General features: G+C 43.0%; 2 protein-coding genes and 1 long non-coding RNA gene across 3 annotated transcripts; 1 reads left to right on the top strand and 2 right to left on the bottom strand.

Moving 5' to 3' along the window:
• Positions 1-7,185: 7,185 nt before the first annotated feature.
• Positions 7,186-9,039, bottom strand: LOC124700100. The gene is made up of 3 exons (XM_047232286.1): positions 7,798-9,039; positions 7,671-7,730; positions 7,186-7,603 (listed from the first exon to the last, which is right to left on the bottom strand). Exons 1-3 carry the CDS (start codon positions 8,922-8,924, stop codon positions 7,315-7,317), a joined length of 1,476 nt encoding a protein of 491 aa, XP_047088242.1. The 5' UTR covers positions 8,925-9,039; the 3' UTR covers positions 7,186-7,314.
• Positions 9,040-11,587: 2,548 nt separating this feature from the next.
• On the top strand, positions 11,588-16,381 carry LOC124703914. The gene is made up of 10 exons (XM_047236152.1): positions 11,588-11,816; positions 12,424-12,616; positions 12,694-12,851; positions 12,974-13,119; positions 14,103-14,165; positions 14,280-14,372; positions 14,870-15,031; positions 15,153-15,244; positions 15,325-15,488; positions 15,727-16,381. The coding sequence occupies exons 1-10, from the start codon at positions 11,588-11,590 to the stop codon at positions 16,038-16,040; spliced, it is 1,614 nt and encodes a 537-aa protein (XP_047092108.1). The 3' UTR covers positions 16,041-16,381.
• A 2,485-nt stretch (positions 16,382-18,866) lies between these two features.
• On the bottom strand, positions 18,867-19,510 carry LOC124703915. The gene is made up of 2 exons (XR_007003401.1): positions 19,405-19,510; positions 18,867-19,174 (listed from the first exon to the last, which is right to left on the bottom strand). It is a non-coding gene; the product is annotated as an uncharacterized LOC124703915 (long non-coding RNA).
• Between the last annotated feature and the right edge of the window lie 2,180 nt (positions 19,511-21,690).

The following is a 21,690-nucleotide window of genomic DNA, read 5'->3' as shown; positions in this document are numbered from 1 at the left end:
CTGGCTCTTCGGCATCTTGTTAATAGGTTAGTTCCGGAAAATGCACGAATATGACATAAAGTGTGCATAAAACATGTAGGTATCATCAATAATATGGCATGGAACATAAGAAATTATCGATACGTCGGAGACGTATCAAGCATCCCCAAGCTTAGTTACGCTCGTCCCGAGCGAGGTAAAACGATAACAAAGATAATTTCTGAAGTGACATGCCATCATAAACTTGATCATATTGTAAACATATGTAATGAATGCAGCGATCAAAACAATGGTAATGACATGAGTAAACAACTGAATCATAAAGCAATGACTTTTCATGAATAGCACTTTCAAGACAGGCATCAATAAGTCTTGCATAAGGGTTAACTCATAAAGCAATAATTTAAAGTAAAGATATTGAAGCAACACAATGGAAGATAAAGTTTCAGCAATTGCTTTCAACTTGTAACATGTATATATCAATGATAGTTTGTCAACATAGAGTAATATAACAAGTGCAATATGCAAGTATGTAGGAATCAATGCACAGTTCACACAAGTGTTTGCTTCTTGAGGTGGAGAGAGATAGGTGGACTGACTCAACATAAAAAGTAAAAGAAAGGTCCTTCAAAGAGGAAAAGCATCGATTGCTATATTTGTGCTAGAGCTTTGGTTTTTGAAAACATAAAGAGAGCATAAAAGTAAAGTTTTGAGAGGTGTTTGTTGTTGTCAACGAATGGTAGTGGGCACTCTAACTACCTCATCAACCAGACCTTCAAGAGCGGCTCCCATGAAGGACGTTATCTCTACCAGCAAGGTAGATCATCCCTCTTCTCTTTTGTTTACACATGTATTTTAGTTTAGTTTTTCTTTATTTATGGATGACACTCCTCCCAACCTTTTGCTTACACAAGCCATGGCTAACCGAATCCTCGGGTGCCTTCCAACAATCACATACCATGAAGGAGTGTCTATTTGCAAAATTAAGTTGCTTATCGATGAATCGGAGCAAAACATGTGAAGAGAATTATTAATGCAAGTTAATTAATCAGGGCTGGGAACCCCATTGCCAGCTCTTTTTGCAAAATTATTGGATAAGCGGATGTGCCACTAGTCCATTGTGAAAGTCTCGTCGAAGTAAATGACAAGATCGAAAGATAAAACACCACATACTTCCTCATGAGCTATAAAACATTGACACAAATCAGAGGTGATAAATTTTGAATTATTTAAAGGTAGCACTCAAGCAATTTACTTTGGAATGGCGGAGAAATACCATGTAGTAGGTAGGTATGGTGGACACAAATGGCATAGTGGTTGGCTCAAGTATTTTGGATGCATGAGAAGTATTCCCTCTCGATACAAGGTTTAGGCTAGCAAGGTTATTTGATACAAACACAAGGATGAACGGTACAGACAAAACTCACATAAAAGACATATTGTAAACATTATAAGACTCCATACCGTCTTCCTTGTTGTTCAAAACTCAATACTAGATGTTATCTAGACTCTAGAGAAACAAAATATGCAAACCAAATTAGCAAGCTCTAAGTGTTTCTTCATTAATGGGTGCAAAGTATATGATGCAAGAGCTTAAACATGAGCACAACAATTGCCAAGTATCACATTATCCAAGACATTATAGCAATTTACTACATGTATCATTTTCCAATTCCAACCATATAACAAATTAACGAAGAAGAAACTTCGCCATGAAAATTAAAAGCTAAGAACACATGTGTTCATATGAACCAGCGGAGCGTGTCTCTCTCCCACACAAGCATTTATTCAAACAAAAACAAAAACAAAAGCACACAGACGCTCCAAGTAAAGTACATAAGATGTGGCCGAATAAAAATATAGTTTCAAGAGAAGGAACATGATAATTTGTCGATGAAGAAGGGGATGCCTTGGGCATCCCCAAGCTTAGACGCTTGAGTCTTCTTAGAATATGCAGGGGTGAACCACCGGGGCATCCCCAAGCTTAGAGCTTTCACTCTCCTTGATCATATTGCATCATACTCCTCTCTTGATCCTTAAAAGCTTCCTCCACACCAAACTCGAAACAACTCATTAGAGGGTTAGTGCATAATAAAAATTCACATGTTCAGAGGTGACACAATCATTCTTAACACTTCTGGACATTGCATAAAGCTACTGGACATTAATGGATCAAAGAAATTCATCCAACATAGCAAAAGAGGCAATGCGAAATAAAAGACAGAATCTGTCAAAACAGAACAGTCCGTAAAGATGGATTTTATTAGGCCACCAGACTTGCTCAAATGAAAATGCTCAAATTGAATGAAAGTTGCGTACATATCTGAGGATCATGCACGTAAATTGGCTTAATTTTCTGAGCTACCTACAGGGAGGTAGACCCAGATTCGTGACAGCAAAGAAATCTGGAACTGCGCAGTAATCCAAATCTAGTACTTACTTTACTATCAAAGACTTTACTTGGCACAACAAAACACAAAACTAAGATAAGGAGAGGTTGCTACAGTAGTAAACAACTTCCAAGACACAAATATAAAACAAAGTACTGTAGCAAAATAACACATGGGTTATCTCCCAAGAAGTTCTTTTCTTTATAGCCATTAAGATGGGCTCAGCAGTTTTAATGATGCACTCGCAAGAGATAGTATGTGAAGCAAAAGAGAGCATCAAGAGGCAAATTAAAAACACATTTAAGTCTAACATGCTTCCTATGCATAGGAATCTTGTAAATAAACAAGTTCATGAAGAGCAAAGTAACAAGCATAGGAAGATAAAACAAGTGTAGCTTCAAAAATTTCAGCACATAGAGAGGTGTTTTAGTAACATGAAAATTTCTACAACCATATTTTCCTCTCTCATAATAACTTTCAGTAGCAACATGAGCAAACTCAACAATATAACTATCACATAAAGCATTCTTATCATGAGTCTCATGCATAAAATTATTACTCTCCACATAGGCATAATCAATTTTATTAGTTGTAGTGGGAGCAAATTCAACAAAGTAGCTATCATTATTATTCTCATTGAGTGTAGGAGGCATAGTATAATCACAACAAAATTTACTCTCCATAGTAGGTTGTACCAAAAGACCACTATTATAATTATCATAAATAGGAGGCAAAGTATCATCAAAGAAAATTTTCTCCTCAATGCTTGGGGGACTAAAAATATCATGAAAACCAGCTTCCCCAAGCTTAGAACTTTCTATATCATTATCAACAATGGTGTTCAAAGCGTTCATACTAATATTACTACCAAGCATGCAAATAAGATTTCATAGGTTTTTTAATTTTCACATCAAACAATCCATGTTTTAAATCAGGAAATAGAATAAGAAGCTCATTGTTGTCCATTATGCCAAACTAGTGTAAACAAGAAACAAAAAGATGCAATTGCAGGATCTAAAGGAAATAGCTTCGAGCACACACACAACGGCGCCGTAAAAATACTTTACCTGGGACCGTAGTATGAGTGCCTTTTACCTTTCCTCCCCAGCAACGGCGCCAGAAAAGTGCTTGATGTCTACGGGAGCTTCTATTCTTGTAGACAGTGTTGGGCCTCCAAGAGCAGAGGTTTGTAGAACAGCAGCAAGTTTCCCTTAAGTGGATTACCCAAGGTTTATCGATCTCAGGGAGGAAGAGGTCAAAGATATCCCTCTCATGCAACCCTGCAACCACAAAGCAAGAAGTCTCTTGTGTCCCCAACACACCTAATAGGTGCACTAGTTCGGCAAAGAGATAGTGAAATACAGGTGGTATGAATAAGTAGTAGCAACAGCACTAGAAAAGTGCTTTGCCCAAGACAGTAAACAAGCAGTAGTAACGCAGCAGTAGTAACGCAGCAGTAGTAACGCAATAGAAACAAGAAACAAGCAGCAATAGCAGTATTTAGGAACAAGGCCTAGGGATTACACTTTCACTAGTGGACACTCTCAACATTGATCACATAACGAACAGATAAATGCATACTCTACACTCTTGTTGGATGATGAACACATTGCGTAGGATTACACGAACCCTCAATGCCGGAGTTAACAAGCTCCACAATAATGCTCATATTTTAGTAACCTTTAGTGTAAGATAGATCAAAAGACTAAACCAAGTACTAGCATAGCATGCACACTCGTCACCTTCATGCATATGTAGGAGGAATAGATCACATCAATATTATCATAGCAATAGTTAACTTCGCAATCTACAAGAGATCATGATCATAGCATAAACCAAGTACTAACACGGTGCACACACTGTCACCTTTGCACACGTGCAGGAGGAGTAAAACTACTTTAATAACATTGCTAGAGTAGCACATAGATAAATTGTGATACAAACACATTGCAATCATAAAGAGATATAAATAAGCACCTCACTATGCCATTCAACAGTGAATAAGTATTCTGTGAAATATAGCCTAAGAGACCCACACGGTGCACACACTCGTCACCTTTACACACGTGGGACAAGGAGTCTCCGGAGATCACATAAGTAAAACTCACTTGACTAGCATAATGACATCTAGATTACAAGCATCATCATATGAATCTCAATCATGTAAGGCAGCTCATGAGATTATTGTATTGAAGTACATAGGAGAGAGATGAACCACATAGCTACCGGTACAGCCCCGAGCCTCGATGGAGAACTACTCCCTCCTCATGGGAGCAGCAGCGGTGATGAAGATGGCGGTGGAGATGGCAGCGGTGTCGATGAAGAAGCCTTCCGGGGGCACTTCCCCGCTCCGGCAGGGTGCCGGAACAGAGACTCCTGTCCCCCAGATCTTGGCTTCGCGATGGCGGCGGCTCCGGAAGGTTTTCCGTATCGTGGTTTTTCGCATCGGGGGTTTCGCGACGGAGGCTTTATATAGGCGAAGAGGCGGCGCAGAGGGTCGAAGGGGTGGCCACACCATATGGCGGCGCGGCCGGGGCCTGGGCCGCGCCGGCCTATAGTCCGGGGGCCCGGTGCCCCCTCTGGTCCTTCCCGGGTGTTCTGGATGCTTCCGGTGAAAATAGGAACCTGGGTCTTGATTTCGTCCAATTCCGAGAATATTTCGTTACTAGGATTTCTGAAACCAAAAACAGCAGAAAACAGCAATTGGCTCTTCGGCATCTTGTTAATAGGTTAGTTCCAGAAAATGCACGAATATGAATAAAGTGTGCATAAAACATGTAGGTATCATCAATAATATGGCATGGAACATAAGAAATTATCGATACGTCGGAGACGTATCAAGGTGCAGCGGTGAGACGGCGGTGATGATGATGGAGATGATGGTGATGATGATGGAGATGATGTCCAGCTCGATGACGATGACGATTGCGTCGATTTCCCCCTCCCGGAGGGAATTTCCCCGGCAGATTTCAGCCTGCCGGAGAGCTCTTTTCTCTCTGGTGTTTTCTACCCCGCAGAGGCGGCTGTGACTCTTTGCGACTATCCTCCGGAGCTTAGGTTTTCGAGACGAAGAAGTACGTGAAGGAGAGGAGGCCATAGGGGGCTGTGGGCCCCCTCCCCACATGGCGGCGCGGCCAGGCCTGGGCCCGCGCCGACCTATGGGGGCCCATGGCGGCCCTCCTCGGCTCCTCCTTTTGGCTACCTTCGTCTTCTGGAAAAATAGGATTTTTCATATAATTTCCGTCAATTTTTGATCTTCCGAAAATATTGCATTCTAACGGTGTTTTTACCAGCAGAATCCTGACTCCCGTGCGCGATCCTCCAATAATCATGAAACATGCAAAATAGATGAAATAACATAAGTATCGCCTCTAAATATGAAATATATCAATAAATAACAGTAAATTATGATATAAAATAGTGATGCAAAATGGACGTATCACGGCCAAACCCACGTTGATTAGATCGTGTTTCGCGAGCATCCCTATATGTCTCCTTTCAGTGATTAAATTCCCCAAGTGGGCCATTAGGGCAATTAATTCGCAAATGGCTCATTGTTTATGGGATAACTATGAAGGGCACAATAAGTACCATCTACCTAATTGGGAGATGGTGGCAATGAGGAAAGAGTTTGGGGGCCTTGGTGTTCCCAACATTAGAGACATGAATATTTGTTTGCTGGCCTCCTGAGTTAGGAGGTACAACCTTGATAAAAATAAATTGTGGAAGCAAATTGTAGACTTTAAGTATGATAATGCGAACCCGAATGTCCTATGTGGCATTGATAATGGGTGGTCTCCCTTTTGGAAAGGAATTATGTGGGTGGCGAACGCGGCTAAAATTGGGTATAAATGGGCTTTGGGAGATGGTAAGAAAATCCGGTATTGGGAAGACCAATGGTTGGGAGGCACTAGCCTTGCTATCCTTTTCTAGGATGTTTATTTCAATTGTAATCAACAAGGGGTTACAATTAGTGAGGTCTGGGATGGGGTTGATGTTAAACTCACCTTTAGGACAGTTTTCTCGGGTAACTTAATGGAGCAGTGGTATCAAATTGAGCAGATTGTTGGATCGATTCATTTTAAAAGAGAGGAGGATACGCTGGTTTGGGATTTGCATAGTTCAGGTGTTTACACTACACAATCCTTGTATGCTCTGATTAATTTCAGGGGGATTACTCCCATGTTTATTCCTGCAGTTTGGTAATTAAATATGGGTAAATTGGTTTTATGCCACTCTCTATTCCACAGATTGCACATATGCCATTACAAAAATTAGACTTGAAGATATGCCACTCTAACTATCCAATACCTTCATCCATGTCACTTTGTACACCTCAAAGGATAACTGTTCAAGAATTATATGTATTTCAGTGTATACGGTAGTATTTACCATAATAGCCCTGGTTTCAAAAGGAAGGTAGCACTTTCAGGTCATTTGGGCACCCGAAAAAATCAAAAAATTCAAATTTTGGAAAAAATTCAAACTTCTCAGAAAAATCTGGAAAATTTTCAGAAAATCAAAACCACTAAAACGACTCTATTGTTCCGTTTTGAGCAATTTCTGTGCAGATTTGCATCGTTAAACAAGCATTTTCTGTCTGAAATTTGTCAAATTTTGGCCGAAAAAAATCTTCTCAGAAAAATCTGAAAAAATTACAGAAAATCATAAACATCAATATGATTGTACTGTTATAATTTGAGTCATTTCTGGGCACATATGGTCCATCAAACTGAGGCGCGAAGTTCTGTCCAGAAACTTCAACAACAAATAATTCAACAGCACCTCCCCTCAATTTGTCACAAATTAGCAATCAGAACTGAAACAAAATCATAGATAGTCTCACAAGCACATTTTAATAAGTTCACATAAGACTTTAAACATTTTGGAATGCGGAAGAAGTACCAAAAGCAACAAGCTACATAGTTTCACAAACATGATTGAATCAGCCACCAAGCCAATAGAGGAGGCTTCGTTTTGCACCAGATGGAGGCTGCAGTACTGGAGGCGATGGTGGCGGAGGTAGCACAGGTGCAAATGGAACATTCTTTTTTGTTTTCTTCGTTGTCGATGTAGTCTTCTTCACTGGGGTCTTTTTCTTGGATTTCTCTTGTCCTGGAGCTTTCGTTAGAGGCGTCTTGTTCTTGGTCTTCTCTTGTGTTGTAGCTATCTTCACATTTGTCTTATTCTTGGTCCCTGTGTTCGACTTTTCTGGTGTTGTTCTAGCCTTTTTCCTACATCAATATCATATGGTTTAGACTGAGTAGTAACATAGTATAGTAAGACAAGTGCATAAGTTACCTTATAAGGTTGATGAGGACCTCATTATCTGCAGCATCACCTGCATCATCATCTTTCTTCCTGCAAATATGGACAAGATAAATCAGGACAAATCCAAAGACATATAAAAACACAACTACGGAGTTACCTTTTGTTTGTCGATATAGATGGATCTAGTACATCTTCATCTTCAGGTATATCATCATCTACTGCCACATATTTAGGATCAGGAACCTTGCATGTCTTCTCCATGTGCCCAGGTTCCTTGCATCTCTTGCACTTCACTACTTTCCTTCCAGGTTCTAGCCATCCTCTAATTCTTTGAACTCTTGGCCTACCAGCCACTGCCTTCTGCAAAGGAGGGTGCACCTTGAATCCCAAATCCACATGTATCCGCTGTGACTTGTCTGTCATGGAAGGGATTCTCCCAGCATATGTTGCCTTGAACTTTTCCACGAAATAGTAATCATCCACATATGTCTGAATCTCGGCACCATTAATGCTACAAATGAAAGCAAGTGCGTGCATGCATGGCTTTCCAGAGACTTGCCAAACTCTATAAGTACATGTGCGGTTTTGTAAGTTGACAATGTCTCTTTTCACAAATTTCACATCCAGCAAAGTAACCTCCGCCTCATGTTCAGTGGTCCAAAGAATCTTGTTTCGACCAATGGTTTTGCTTAGAGCATTTAGCTGCTTAATGACATGAGGAAGAATTCTACTCTTTAGTCTTTCACCAATCTGTCTTCTAACACAAAACTTCTCCGTGATAAGCTCCCTAGTTCTATCAAAAAGGTTGCAAACATTGAGGCCTTTGAAGTCTTTTATTTGCTTGTTGAAACTCTCATATATGTTGTTTGTCAAATAGTCAACCTTGCTAGCTTCTCCAAAACCACATCTGTACCACAACCTATGGTGATGCATATCGAGATATTCAATAGCTGATGGGTTTGCCTCTTTAATTAGGTTCATATGATACATGAACTTACGCTCTGAGAATGTCCTTGCAGCTGGGTACAGGTTATCCGTATACACTTTACCATGGAACTTCTGCATGAAATTTGCATACAGATGCCCCATGCACTCTCGGTTTTCACAGTGAGGGGACACAAGGTTAATGGTTGTTTCTAATCCTTTGCATGCATCACTGGAAATAACTAGTCCAGGTGGGGAACCTATAGCTCGATGCAACTGTTTCATGAACCATTTCCAATTGTCATTAGTTTCAGAGTCAAAAACAACAAAGGCTACATAAATATAACTAGTTGTGCCCATCTACAGCAGTTGCTGAAGCTAATTGGCCCTTAAATTTTCCATATAGCGCCGTTGAGTCCACACCAACATAAGGCCTACAACCAGCTAGGAAACCATCGATGCAAGGTTTGAATGCAACAAACATTTTGTTGAAGTGATATTTATTCCCATTTTTCAGCAGCTCTATCTCTAATGCTCCCGGGCAGAGGTCGACGGCGCAGCTCGCAGGCGGAGGTCGGCGGTGGGGCTCCCGGGCGGAGGTCGACGGCGCAGCTCGCAGGCGGAGGTCGGCGGTGGGGCTCCCGGGCGGAGGTCGACGGCGCAGCTCGCAAGTGGAGGTCGGCGGCGGGGCTCCCGGGCGGAGGTCGGCGGCGCCTTCCACTGCCACGCCGGCCAGCCTTGCCGCCCTCCACTCCTCCAATTCCTTTAGGGTTCGTCGACGGGCGGGACGAGCGGGACGAGCGGGGATAATTTTGGGACGAGCGGGGTGGTTGGCCTCCAAATTGACCGTGCTCTGTTAAAAAATTAAGGTCTGTATACAGTATCCTACGTACAGCACACGGTATACATCTATGTATTGGAGAAAAATGGCATAAGTAAAAGTATTGGATAGTTAGAGTGGCATATCCTCAAGTCAAATTTTTGTAATGGCATATGTGCAATCTGTGGAATAGAGAGTGGCATAAAACCAATTTACCCTTATATAAATCAAAATTTTGACAAAATTGAGATACTTTTGGTGGGATGGAGGGAGTAGCAGTGATCAGTGTTAACTCGGTATTTCTCAGTCGGAAAGTTGAGTATGTTTCTGCTGTTTCTTAGAGCATCTCCACTCGTCCCCCCGAACAGGCCCCCGGCGAGCGTTTTTTCCATCCGGACGGCGTAATTCGGCCCAGTCGCGCCCCCGGTTCCTCGTTTTCGTCCGGATTTGGGCCTAAATCCATCCGGCGATCCCACGACATCCCCGGCCCCCCGGGGAGCGCTCGGGGACTCCGGACGAGTGAAAAGCGGGCGTGGACCCAACTTGTCGGCGACAATGGCCTCCGATCTACGGCAAAACCCTCGTCTTCCCGGATCTACGGCAAAACCCTCGTCTTCCCGATCTACGGCAATACCCTCGTCGAACGAAAGCTTTGAACTCTCAAGTGGTGCAACATAGATAGATTATATATATATTTCGAATATAATTCGAATAAACATAGAAATTACATATAAAAACTTTAAAACTAAACTACTTCTTCTTCTTCTTAGAAGGCCCCGCCTCATCGTCGTCGCGGCGACGCTTCGGCTCGTCACCTCCTCGTCGGAGGAAGTTGAGTCCTCCTCGTCGTCGTCCTCATCGGCCTCTTCGTCCTCCTCCTCCTGCTCCTCCTCCTCGCTCCTGCTCCTCCTCCTCTTCCTCGGCCTCTTCCTCGGCTCTGCTCCACGGCCTCTTCGTCCTCCTCCTCGTCGTCAAACTCGTCCTCGCCGGCCGGCGGGGGGAATCGTCGCTGCTCGGACGATGCGGCTGGATCCCACCAATGGCGCCATCCGGGCGGCTTCCCTCGCTCGTCGGTGTCCGATGGCCAAGAGATATCGCTCATGGTTGACGGAGGATGGTGACGAGAGAACGGATGAATGGCTCGGCCCGTCGAAAACCGTTTATGTAGGTCTCTCGACGAAAGAGAGCGCCGGTTGCTCTTCCGCGGAGTTCGTGCTCCATTACGGCGGTTCTCGCATCGAGGCCACTTCGACCGTTCCCGACGAGTCGTTTCGGCTCTCCGAGTCCACTTCGCGACGGTTCAATGCGGCGAGGGAACTCCGACGATTGCCCTTCCCGGTGGCTCGCACCGTCGCTATGCACGCGGTGGGTGCGCGTCCATGGGCTCGCGGCTGGAAAAATGGGCCTCCCCAGGCCAAAAACTACATCCATCCGGCGCTAAATTTCGCCGGATTTGGGCGTGGGGAGCCCAAACGAGTGGGGATGCTCTTACATTGCATCCCGGAGCATGTCTGGAGTTGGATGTTGTCGGGTGAGAAGTGGAAATATAAAATGCCTTTTGTGACTGTGGGCAGTGTACTTTATCTCGAACGATTGCAGTTTCTATTATTGTTAGCAAGTTAACAGTGATCGTCATTGCTTGGACAGTGAATTTTCAGGGAAGAGAAAAACATAGGAATTTGCAAAAGTAACTTTCCAAACCACTTTAGTATGTGTTGGACTAGCCTCTCGTTGATCGGTGCCACCACTAGCCTACCGTTAATTACCTCGTTCCACCACCGCAGTTCATAGGGCTTGCAAATTCTGTACATTTTCGCTGAACTATTAGTATGCAAATTTGGTGGTCGCGCAGATATTTAGCAAAATATTCTTTGTTGTTTTCGTGGTGTTGGTCCAGTTTGAAGAGTTCATCGAATTTGTGAAATACTACAGTACGTGATTCAGCGGTACTCAAGCTTTTTGTATTTTCGGAGCATGCGCAAGTTTGAATTTCAACGGTCAAACAATAACAATAATTCTATTTTTTATACTACTTGGCTGCTGAAGTGGGCCGTGTAATAAATTCAGCAGAGAAAAAACCAATGTCTCTGTCCAGTACACACGCTTTCCCCGACAGATTGAAGCGGGTTTCTTAAACTCGAAGCCAAGAGCTGCACGCAGCCCGCCCGCCTGCGCTTCCACATCCAAAGCGCCGCCGCGGGAGATGGCCCCCGCCGCCGCCGCCGCCGCCGCGGCTGCCGTGCCGGGGGCGGCCACCACCACCACCTGGTCCACGTCAGCGGACGCCGCGCGCCCCGCCTCCGCCCAGTCGCCGTCCCGGCGCACGGTCCCGGGGCTCCTCGTTTTCTTCTCCCTCGCCGCCCTCCTCATCCTCTCCTCCGGCGACGACGCCGCCGCCTACGAGGCCGCCACGTCCGAGCGCCCCCTCAAAGGTCCGTCCGTGCTACCCCGAACCAAACTCGTTCCGCGACCGCTCGCCGTGCTCCGATTTAGAGCTCCTGCTGCGTGAGGATTGCAGGCTCCCTCTAGGGTTTAGGGTTTTTTCCGCGGTCCTGCATTAGGAACTCGGGCTGGGGCTTAGTTTTCGAATATGGTTTTAGGGTGTTTTTATTTTTCAGTAGTATTGTACTGGAGAAGTCGCGCCTTCTTTCTGGGCGAGGATATATTCAGTAATGTGGCCTTCAGGGCTTGTGCTCTGGACTCAGTTGGGGTGGGGACGGGTTGGTTGATTTCGTTCTTCTTTCAGTATCGCAAATGCCGCTGTAGGTTACTGTATTAGTGCTGCCATTGCGTTGGCTTGGCTAGTTTCTCAAGTATGGTTGATTCAAGGAGGGATACTGATTTCAACACTATGTGCTGTCATACGTATGTGTGCTAAGGTTTACTTACACATACGCCTGTAGTCCTTCCTTTTAACCCCCCTCTAGCTGAACACCTGAAGGATGATTTCTAAATATTCTTGTTATACTTCAGCACATTTATTGTACTACTTTAGTATTCTACATGCGCTGATATTGACCTAATTAGTTATCACTGCAGATGTTAGTTTGGAGCATCCAGAGTTGACATTTGCTCTCTCATCCATTGGTGGAAAATTTTGTGAGCGAATCCGCATATCTGGAATACCAAGGTGGCAGCTTCAAAGCTATGCAAACCAAATACATGTTGGACTGAATGTTTCCCATTCAATGCCAGAAAAGTTCCACTGGAAAATTGGTATTTGCTTCCATAGGTAAGTCTTGTATTGTCTAATATGTGGAATGTACGCATCTTTGCTCTCCAGAAAACTGAAGCAATTTTCGTTTGCAGGAATGTTTCTATGGGTTTGTGCGAATGTGAGACGGGTGAATGGCAAGTTTTGCAAGATGGCAGGTGGAATGCTGTGAAGTCACCATATGGTAGCAAATACGTTGACGTGAAGTTGGCTGATAAGAAATCTACTGCCTTCAGCCTTTCCATTCAGGAAGGTGAGGATATTTTTCCTGAAATGATTCTTTCTTGCCAGTCACATAAACTATCTAAGAGCATCTGTATCTGCCTTTTTTCTCTCAAACAATTTGTTGTCATTCCGTGCAATCTAATTTTGCAGAGCTTCAGAAATGGCGTTTAGCTTGCCTTGCTATTGGATTTGTTCTGCTATTGATGTCACCCATTGTTAGTAAATGGGCACCTTTTTACTATAGCAGCTCTATGGCTCTTGGAATCCTACTTGTGGTGCTGATTGTCCTTTTCCAGGTATTACTTTAGTTACTCGAATATGATGCTCTTCATAAAGATTCATTATTAAAAAAGTGAAATGAAATTAATGCATTCTGTCAAGACAACCTATTTTCTAAGGCTTTCTCACAAGTTCACTAATTGTTCGATGCTCAAAAATTTGAGTACAACTAAGCTCTCTGGATGCAGCTTAAACTGAATTTGCTGTTTTATGGTAGTTTCAAGTAGAGTACACCATAAATCAAGTCTAAAGTTTGCACCATTTTCCCTTAAGGATCCTTGCGAATTGTAAATTGTTAATGCTAACATTTTTTTATTATTAAACCTAGAGACTTCAGTTCACTTATTTAAGATAGTTAAGCCCAGTAACTTTTTTTTGTTAAACATTATTTTTTATGGTGATTCAACATAGTACTAAGTTGATTCAATAGCATTTTACCGATCTTACTGTGATAGTATTTGAAGTTCTTTTGTGCAACTACTCTATTAAACTTTGTAGCTCCTTGTAGCATCATGTAGTGAACAAATGGACTAGAGTCTTGTAAGATCCCTATGTAATATTGTAAAGTGGATCAGTGCAAGCATAAGAATACCGTAATCTCAGAGGTCTGATTGACCAACCAGCGTTGAACTTTGTTTACTTTAGTACATTAAATGACCATTTTCTTGAAATCAGTACTGATTTTGCTGGTTGAGGGAATCACGGGCATGTCTGATAAGGGAATTATTTTTTGGTTAGGTTCATCTCTGTCTGTTCTCTACTCTTTCTAGATAAGTAGATAACTATTCTAGTGCTCATATGATATGATGTTACAGTAATCAAAACTATCCATTCCCTGAATTTGGTAATGTTTGCTCAATACACCTTGATGGTGACAAGTTATCAGTCTGACTCTGACAGTCTATAATTGCTGATAAAGAACAGTCATTTGCGACCAAGTTTCTGTTATTTGCTGATGGAAAATTGGTTCCCTTATATCCTGACCTAGTTCTTGTTATAGGGAATGAAATTGCTACCAATGGGCAAAAAAAGTGTATTATACCTTACAATTTATGGATCTGTGGTAAGTTCTGTATATCCTCAACATTTTCCTTAACATTTTATTACACCATAAATATTCTTCTTTGACTATTCTCCCTAATTCATGACATCTGTACATTCCTTTCCCAATATTTAGTTAGGTGTTGGCTCCTACGCCGTACACTATTTCTCCACATTGGTTGCCTCTATTCTGGAAAACTTTGGCTTGAGCGAGGAGATGCACAACCCTGTAAGTAATTCATCCATGTATCAATCATCAGAGTTGTTGATCGAAGAATTAATTATTTTTTTGACCCGGAAAACAACTCCTACTGTTAGATATTAATCAAAAAGGGAGAATTACACGAAATTATATGTACAAGGCTACATGGGCTTGAAGTCACATGCTACATCGAAGAATTAATTAGCTCAACACCTCACAGAAATGCATAATTGTTAAAGTACCATTGAGCGCGAGGAAGACATGTGGTGGTATTGCATTTGTCCTAAATACCCATATTTGCAATGATACTGACCTAATTCCTTGAATATACTTTAGCCTAGTTTTTTGTTCGCCCTTTCGCATGATATTATGTTATTTGCACAATCTGCTGACTTCCCAAATATTTCTGCTTTCAGAAATGGTTCATGTCATTTTATCTTGTCTAGCAATAATACTCATTTATCATTACTTTGGATAATCTACAAGCTCTTCAAATAGCAAAATTCATTGATCATGAATTACAGGTGTCCATCTTCCTGGTGGTAGCAGTTGTCTTGACTGGAGCTGGTTTTGGCTATTGGATGGTGAGGAGATTTATCATTTCGAAAGACGGGAGCGTTGATGCTGGGATAGCACAGTTTGTGAAGTGGGCTATGCGTGTTGTTGCAATATTCTTTATTACACAGGTGTGCTTCTTTTCAAACACTTAGTATTCTTCTCATGCATCTATGAGGACTCTGAATCTCGGTTACTGCCTACATCAGATTTAGCTGTTTTTGGAAATTCATATATGACATTATCTTGTAGAGCACACTTGATCCTATTCTAGCATCGGCTGCTCTTGCTGCTTGCTGGTGGATTTGCTCTGTATTGACAGCAAACCGCAAGCCAATGACACGGTAAGTCCCGAGTTAATTAATGTTGATGTTGCGAACTTACTGCTGCTATTGAAGCCCTGAATATGTTGATTCTACCGCAGGAAGCAAAAGCAATCAATGATTTCTTCTCCTCCAAGGTTTACTCAAGTATCACCCAACAGCCGCCAGGTCCAGTTCTTAAGTCCATCATCCAGGGCAGGTATTGGAAGAGTCACATCAACCAGTTCAGCCACACAGTATGGTTGGAACAATTTAGCCAATGGAGGTAAAAACAGTTTTATTATCTGTGTACAACTGGGAATCCAATGTACTGTACCTCTTATGGGAAACTGGAACTGTCATAAAGAACCTCGACATATTTTTATGTTGATGTCTGCTTATTTTTGGTACGGAGTACTACAAACTAAGGATGTTCTTACAGTCATGATTAATTCAGACCTATAAAACCCATCAACTTTGACACATTGAAGCATTTGACAAGTAGCTACCTGTAATATTTGCAGGTCCGCCCCCCTCAACACTTACACGGAGGGTAGCACCCAATCAAGATGAAGACTACTACTCCACCTTCCACAATATCGAACCTCGGAAATACTCGAAGAGAGAATGGGAGGACTTCACTAAGGAATCGACCAGAAACGAACTGATGAAACACACAGCTACGCCAGAGTTTGCCCAATGGGCTGCTGACAATGCTCACCGGGTGCGGGTGGAGCGAGATGATGCATCGGAGGATGAGACGATTGAGAGCTCCTCGAGCTCTTCCAGAGAAACCGAGGAAGTTGATAAAGCTTCTGGTCTGTTCAGGTGGCTTTGATACTGGACGCAGACTGAACTAGCTCAGCATGCTGCTTTTGTGCACGGTGTGTATAAGTAGGAAGACCGCGATTGAAACTTGGTAGCAGTAGGGGTGGTAGTTTATCAATGTAGGTTGTAGTTGATTTAACCTCTCAATTCAACTAATGCTAGATTTAGCTTGGCAGTTCATCCTGGATTGTTTGTCGTCAGTTGATGCATGCATCAGAGGACTTGAACTGATGTGACTTCTAAGTGGATCGATTAGAAACAATTCTGTTGGAACTTTTGTCATTGTCTTGTTGAAAATTTCTTGTCGCCCCCTTTCTCAGATGTAGAGTAGCATTTCAAGGGTCACCGTAATCTTATTTGTATGAATTTAAGCTTGTATGCGAAGGTAATGCAAAGAACGTTGGAAATTCTTTCTTGTTTATATGGGAGCTGATATGCGATGCTAAGGCTGATTTCACATAGGATACAGAATACTTATAAAGCTAAAAGATTCCCGAGTCATGTAGCACCTTGTTTTTGTAGCCATTATTTGACACTAGAATCACAACACTAAATGGAACCACATGCATACTTTTGTTTGGTTGCTACTGGATTTGGAAAATGAGGCCGGTGTGGAGATGATGCAAGGAGGCACGAAAAGGGAAAGTCACGTTCCTAGTTGGCAAATTGCTAAGCACCGATTCCGCAACTGGGCAAAAAATATATTCCAATGGCTACGCCAAAACCACGAGTGTTCAGTATTCTCGCGTGTCTTGCGGACGACTGTGCGAACCTACCGCCATAAGATGACACTAGCAAAAGTGCCCGTGCGTTGCACCAGGAGAGAAATATAAAATGCAGGGCTACAACTAAAAACTCATCTGTGAAAAATAAAAGTTCATATGTTCCCTCGTCGTTGCTCCATGACTGTTGAGGAGCAACGACATTACAAAAAAGAAATGTACTACTACATGAAACAGTTTCTATATTCATAGATCCCATATAAGATGATGTGACAACTTTAATATTCTACTTTAGAAAAGTTATATCACAATTAAACAACAATTTGGGAAAATGAAAAACATGGAGCATAAAAAAAAAATGTGACGTGCAAGGTAGCCACTCACGATTGACAGGTTGACAGATTGAGAAGGATAGACAGATTGAGAACTGTTGAAAGTAGGCTTCACCTCTACAACAGGAACATTGCAAAACTCAGGCATAACATGAGAGAGGAGATCTGCACTGCAGCAGCTTGCCTCCTTCCACGATTGCAGTTGCACGCGTCGCCGGCGTCCCCCCACCGAGCCGTGTGTGTACTGTTTCCTTCAAATGCCTGCTCTCCCCCGCAGTTAGTTGCATGTTGTGATGCTAGCTGCTGCTTTGTCAGGTGCTAGTCCTATAAATATATGATCATGAAATCTGAATATCAGCTTCTTCCCGTGTTCAGCTATAGTGGTGTCTTCCTCAGTTCACCTTGACCTTGTCTGAATCGTCGTCATATCTGATCGGGCTGGACGGCTGGGCGAATTAGAGGCGATTCTTCTCCTTTCTATGAACTTTCCCTCTGCCATGTAGGAAAATACACTGATCAGACATGTCAGAATCCTCTCCCAAATCTTTTAATCACGATTGAATCCCGAACCAACTGCATGCCATTGTCGTCGCCCAGCGGGGCAGCCCAAGAAGCCACTGAATCCTCGTCCAAACTGCCTCCACCGAATACTCGCCCAAATCTTTCAATCTCGATTGAATCCCGACCACGAAGGGGAAAAGTCCATCTTGAAGGTTACTGCGTGCGTGGAGGAGCGGGCAAAACAGAAAGAGGGCTCGGGCGCGGCCCTCCGGCGCAGTCCCCTGCAGTTCTCAGGTCATCCATCGACTGTGGCATCCACGCCGCTGCCCCTTCTTTAATTATTTTAGACTTTACTATTATTTTGTTTTTAGTTAATCTACTGGCTGGTCATTGCTTCTCGTAATCACAAAATCACCTAGTTTTCTTTGAAGTCCAACTAACTTGAACATACTGAATCTATTTCAATAAGAATAAAGCATTCATGTGTGATAAGTATCTCGTGGAATATGGCAACATAAAGGATATGCAAGCATGGACGAATGATCGACTGAGCAATCTCACAACACAAAGGATTCTCCCAGCTTGATTTCTATCCGGACGCGACTACATTCAGGTCAACCTGAATTTAGCTTAACGTTAGGTCACGAAAACTTCCTTTTCCGTACAGCTATTACTTCCTAAAATAGAAACAGTAGGGACCACCATTCACGTGCCCCCGGGAAATCAAAGAAGCTTTTCCAGCGTGAACCTCGCGGGCGCGGACATCTCACGGGAATAAGGACGATTTTTTTGCTCTCGTATGCCTCCATTGATCTCTTTTCTTCTCGAGAAACCGGAAGTAACATCTACCAGGTTAAGAGGTCAGATCTGTTGGAAGAAACATCCTGATTCGGCCAACGTTTTTTGCTGGTGGGCTAGATTATATGGAAGAAGAAGACATCCCACCATTTGGGTAGGGCAAGATTAGCTCCAAAAAAAAATACACCCCTCCCCATTTCGTACGAGACCATCTTGCAGGAACTTGTGAAGAAAACACATATAGTTCAAGATCTGCCGAGGGGAAACAACATCTACTGTAAGGTACTGGATGAAATGGATGTTTTATGAATAACATCTAAATTTTTGACTAACCTGAAATTCCACTTTTCCATCAACCAGCACATCTATTCAATAAAAAAACATCCAGAAACTATGTGTATGAAGAGGAAACTATCTGACCACTGCATGACATCCTCCAAGAACTGTTGAAGAAAGATTAAAATAGCAGGCTTGCACAAAGAGTTACAGAAAACCAATTCCATTTGCAGTACAAGTAAAGCATCAGACTTATCCCTCTGTAGTAACATCCCAGGAAAGATAGAGTTGCATATCAGAAGATAATCTCTAGATAGTATATAGGATGGAAATTAACATCCTTGATTGCAGTACCCCAAAATCTAGCCTATCTAGTAACTGCCTCCAGTGTTCACAAAAATATCTTCCAGCACAGTTTGCTACATGATTCACCGCTTTGTGCACCCTGTCTTTTTTTCGAAACTTTGATGGAGTCTGTTGTTCTTCTATGATTCTTGTTGCAACAATACATGGACCTGCACCTGTAAGAAAATTTAGTAATTAGAAGATGATTTTAATACTACAACATTCGCATGCAAAACATAAGTTTCTTCATATTATGTACCATTTCAGTTTTGCATGAACTAAACAAACGTTTTGATTGAAATACATATTGCTAACAAGTTTGTGCTTAAATTTTCCAGATAATTTTGGTCAAACATGCCGAGGGGTTTTGATTATTGGTTTGACATTGATCTTAATGAACCTGCTGATGAAGGTTTCCCTGCTGGGAGCAATGACAATGAAGCAGGAACATCTGGTGGTCACCAATCTGGACAACATCCTGATGGATCTGGCAATCCTCGTGGTTATGATGCAACGTTGGAGCCAGGATACTTCGGAAAGAGCTACGAATGATGGATCAGGGTTCCATACTGGTGTTACGCTATCTAGCAAGGATAGTGTCAACGAATGTGAAGTTCAGTCAACACCGGAAGGGCTTGCTCCCAGAACTCCATTTGTCGGCATCAAATTTGACACTATGGAAGCAACACTGTCACATTACAATAGACGAATGCACATCATGTGGGATTTTCTGTCAGGATAGAATCATCAAGGAAGTAGAATCTAGTAGTGGCACATGTATTAAGAGGTTGCTCCAGAGAACATCTGAGATGTCACATCTATATTTCAGATATTGCCCACTGTAGGTGAAGATGTCGCATGTTTTTTTCTTGCATGGCAGTGGCATATATGATACAAACCAGGATGTCGCATGCCTATCTAAATGGCACACCCAAAACAAGCTTTGTGACACCTGAACTTAATGGCACACACCTAGAGATGTCAAAAACCAAACTAGTTGGCAACCTAAAAAATTCACATATTACACTTAAAATATAGATATTATTAAAAAATGAAATGTCACAGACTTAAATCCAGAAGTGACACCTGAACTAAAATGTTACTCCAAAAAAATTGAGATGTCACAGACTTAAACCCAGATGTCACGGACTTAAAATTCAGTAATTTCTTCAGCAACATCTGCATACCTTAAAATTCAGATGTCACGGACACAATTTTTTAGATGTTACAGGTTTAAAAGTCAAATGTTACACAGAAAATACGATGTTGCTTCATAACAAAAAAAACACAGTTGGATGTCGCATGCCTATCTAAATGGCACACCTAAAAAAAGCCTGTGACACCTGAACTTAAATGGCACATCCAGAATTTCAGATATTACACAAAAAATTTAGATGTTATTTTAATTACATGTGGTACAGAAGCTAGTACTGACAACTGAACACCTTATCTGTAACCTAGCTAGAATCTTGCTTAAACTTACATTTAAATTTAGATGTTGCTCCACCATGTGAGATGTTACAGATGTGATATTACACTTAACAAATCAGATGTTACTCGAAAATTGATGAGATGTGGCACAAAAAATTAGGAGTGACAACTGAACTAAGATGTTGCTCCACCAAGGGTGTGTTTGGTAGGTCGGTTCACCAAAGATTGTCTTTCTCAGGTGAGACATGCTCACCCTATACAAGTTGGACTCAGATATTACCATGTGTTTGGTGGGTCGGGTGCGTTCAGCTAAGCTGGGCCAAGAAGCTGTTTGGTGCTCAGCTGTGTGATTAACCAGGCTGAGGTCCTATTTCTACACAAAGGCCCCTGAAAAGAAAATGAAAAAAGCAATCGAGTCCCTGTACATAAAAAAGCAAAAGCAATCGAGTCCCTGGCCGGCCGTGGCGGTGCTGGCCCGTGGCCGTGGCCGGAGCTCGTCCGTATGGTGGCGGAGCTCGTCGGTGGAGTGGCGGCGCAGGCTGGCGTCCGGGAGGCGGCGAGCAGGCGTCGCGCAGGGGAGGCGGTGCAGGCCGGCGGCGGGAGGCGGCGCGCGGGCGCTCAGGCGTCGAGTTGGCATCGCGAAGGGAGGCGATGCAGGCCGGCGTCGGGAGGCGGCGCGCCGGCGCTCAGGTCGACGTCGGGAGGAGGCGCGCAGGCGCTCAGGCCGGCATCGCGCAGGGGAGGATTCGAGGAGGCGCGCAGGTCGGGCTCGATAGAGAGCGTTTAGGGGGAAATGAAGGGTCGGACGTGTGACCCCTGTTGGATTTCGGCCCGGTGCGGGGCGTGGTGGGATTTTTTCGGGCGAGCTCAGCCCTGCTCAGGTGCGAAGCTCGATTTCAGCTTCTCTACCGGGCAGGACTGAGAGCTCTTTTTCGTGCGAGTTGGGCACTGCACAGTTGGACCGACCCGGTCTACCAAACAACCAAAACTGAAAAAGCTGGGTTGAGATGAGAATATCTGAGGTCACCAAGGTACCAAATACACCCCAAGTGTACAGATGTGATATTACACTTAACAATCAGATGCTACTCAAAAAATGCTGAGATGTGACAACTGAACTAAGTTGTTTGCTCCAAAAAAATTGAAGTGACAACTGAACTAAGATGTTACAAACTGCGAGATGCTCGCCAAATTGAGGTGTATATATCAGAAGATACTCCAACATAATTGAGATGTTAGACACCGTGATATGTAA

Source organism: Lolium rigidum, chromosome 3, assembly GCF_022539505.1.
Source record: "Lolium rigidum isolate FL_2022 chromosome 3, APGP_CSIRO_Lrig_0.1, whole genome shotgun sequence".
NCBI lineage: Eukaryota > Viridiplantae > Streptophyta > Magnoliopsida > Poales > Poaceae > Lolium > Lolium rigidum.
Note: the sequence above shows the minus strand (reverse complement) of the source record. Positions and strands in the feature narration are given on the sequence as shown.

What these genes read in the sequence shown, in the direction of transcription:
- LOC124700100 (XM_047232286.1), bottom strand. Translation starts at nt 8,924, where the DNA reads ATGGGCACAACTAGTTATATTTATGTAGCCTTTGTTGTTTTTGACTCT. An exon ending in TCTATATCGACAAACAAAAG is followed by an intron (nt 7,731 to 7,797) that starts GTAACTCCGTAG and finishes CCATATTTGCAG; the next exon opens with GAAGAAAGATGATGATGCAG. An exon ending in GTCCTCATCAACCTTATAAG is followed by an intron (nt 7,604 to 7,670) that starts GTAACTTATGCA and finishes ATATTGATGTAG; the next exon opens with GAAAAAGGCTAGAACAACAC.
- LOC124703914 (XM_047236152.1), top strand. Translation starts at nt 11,588, where the DNA reads ATGGCCCCCGCCGCCGCCGCCGCCGCCGCGGCTGCCGTGCCGGGGGCG. An exon ending in CAATATTCTTTATTACACAG is followed by an intron (nt 15,032 to 15,152) that starts GTGTGCTTCTTT and finishes ATTATCTTGTAG; the next exon opens with AGCACACTTGATCCTATTCT. An exon ending in GAACAATTTAGCCAATGGAG is followed by an intron (nt 15,489 to 15,726) that starts GTAAAAACAGTT and finishes TAATATTTGCAG; the next exon opens with GTCCGCCCCCCTCAACACTT.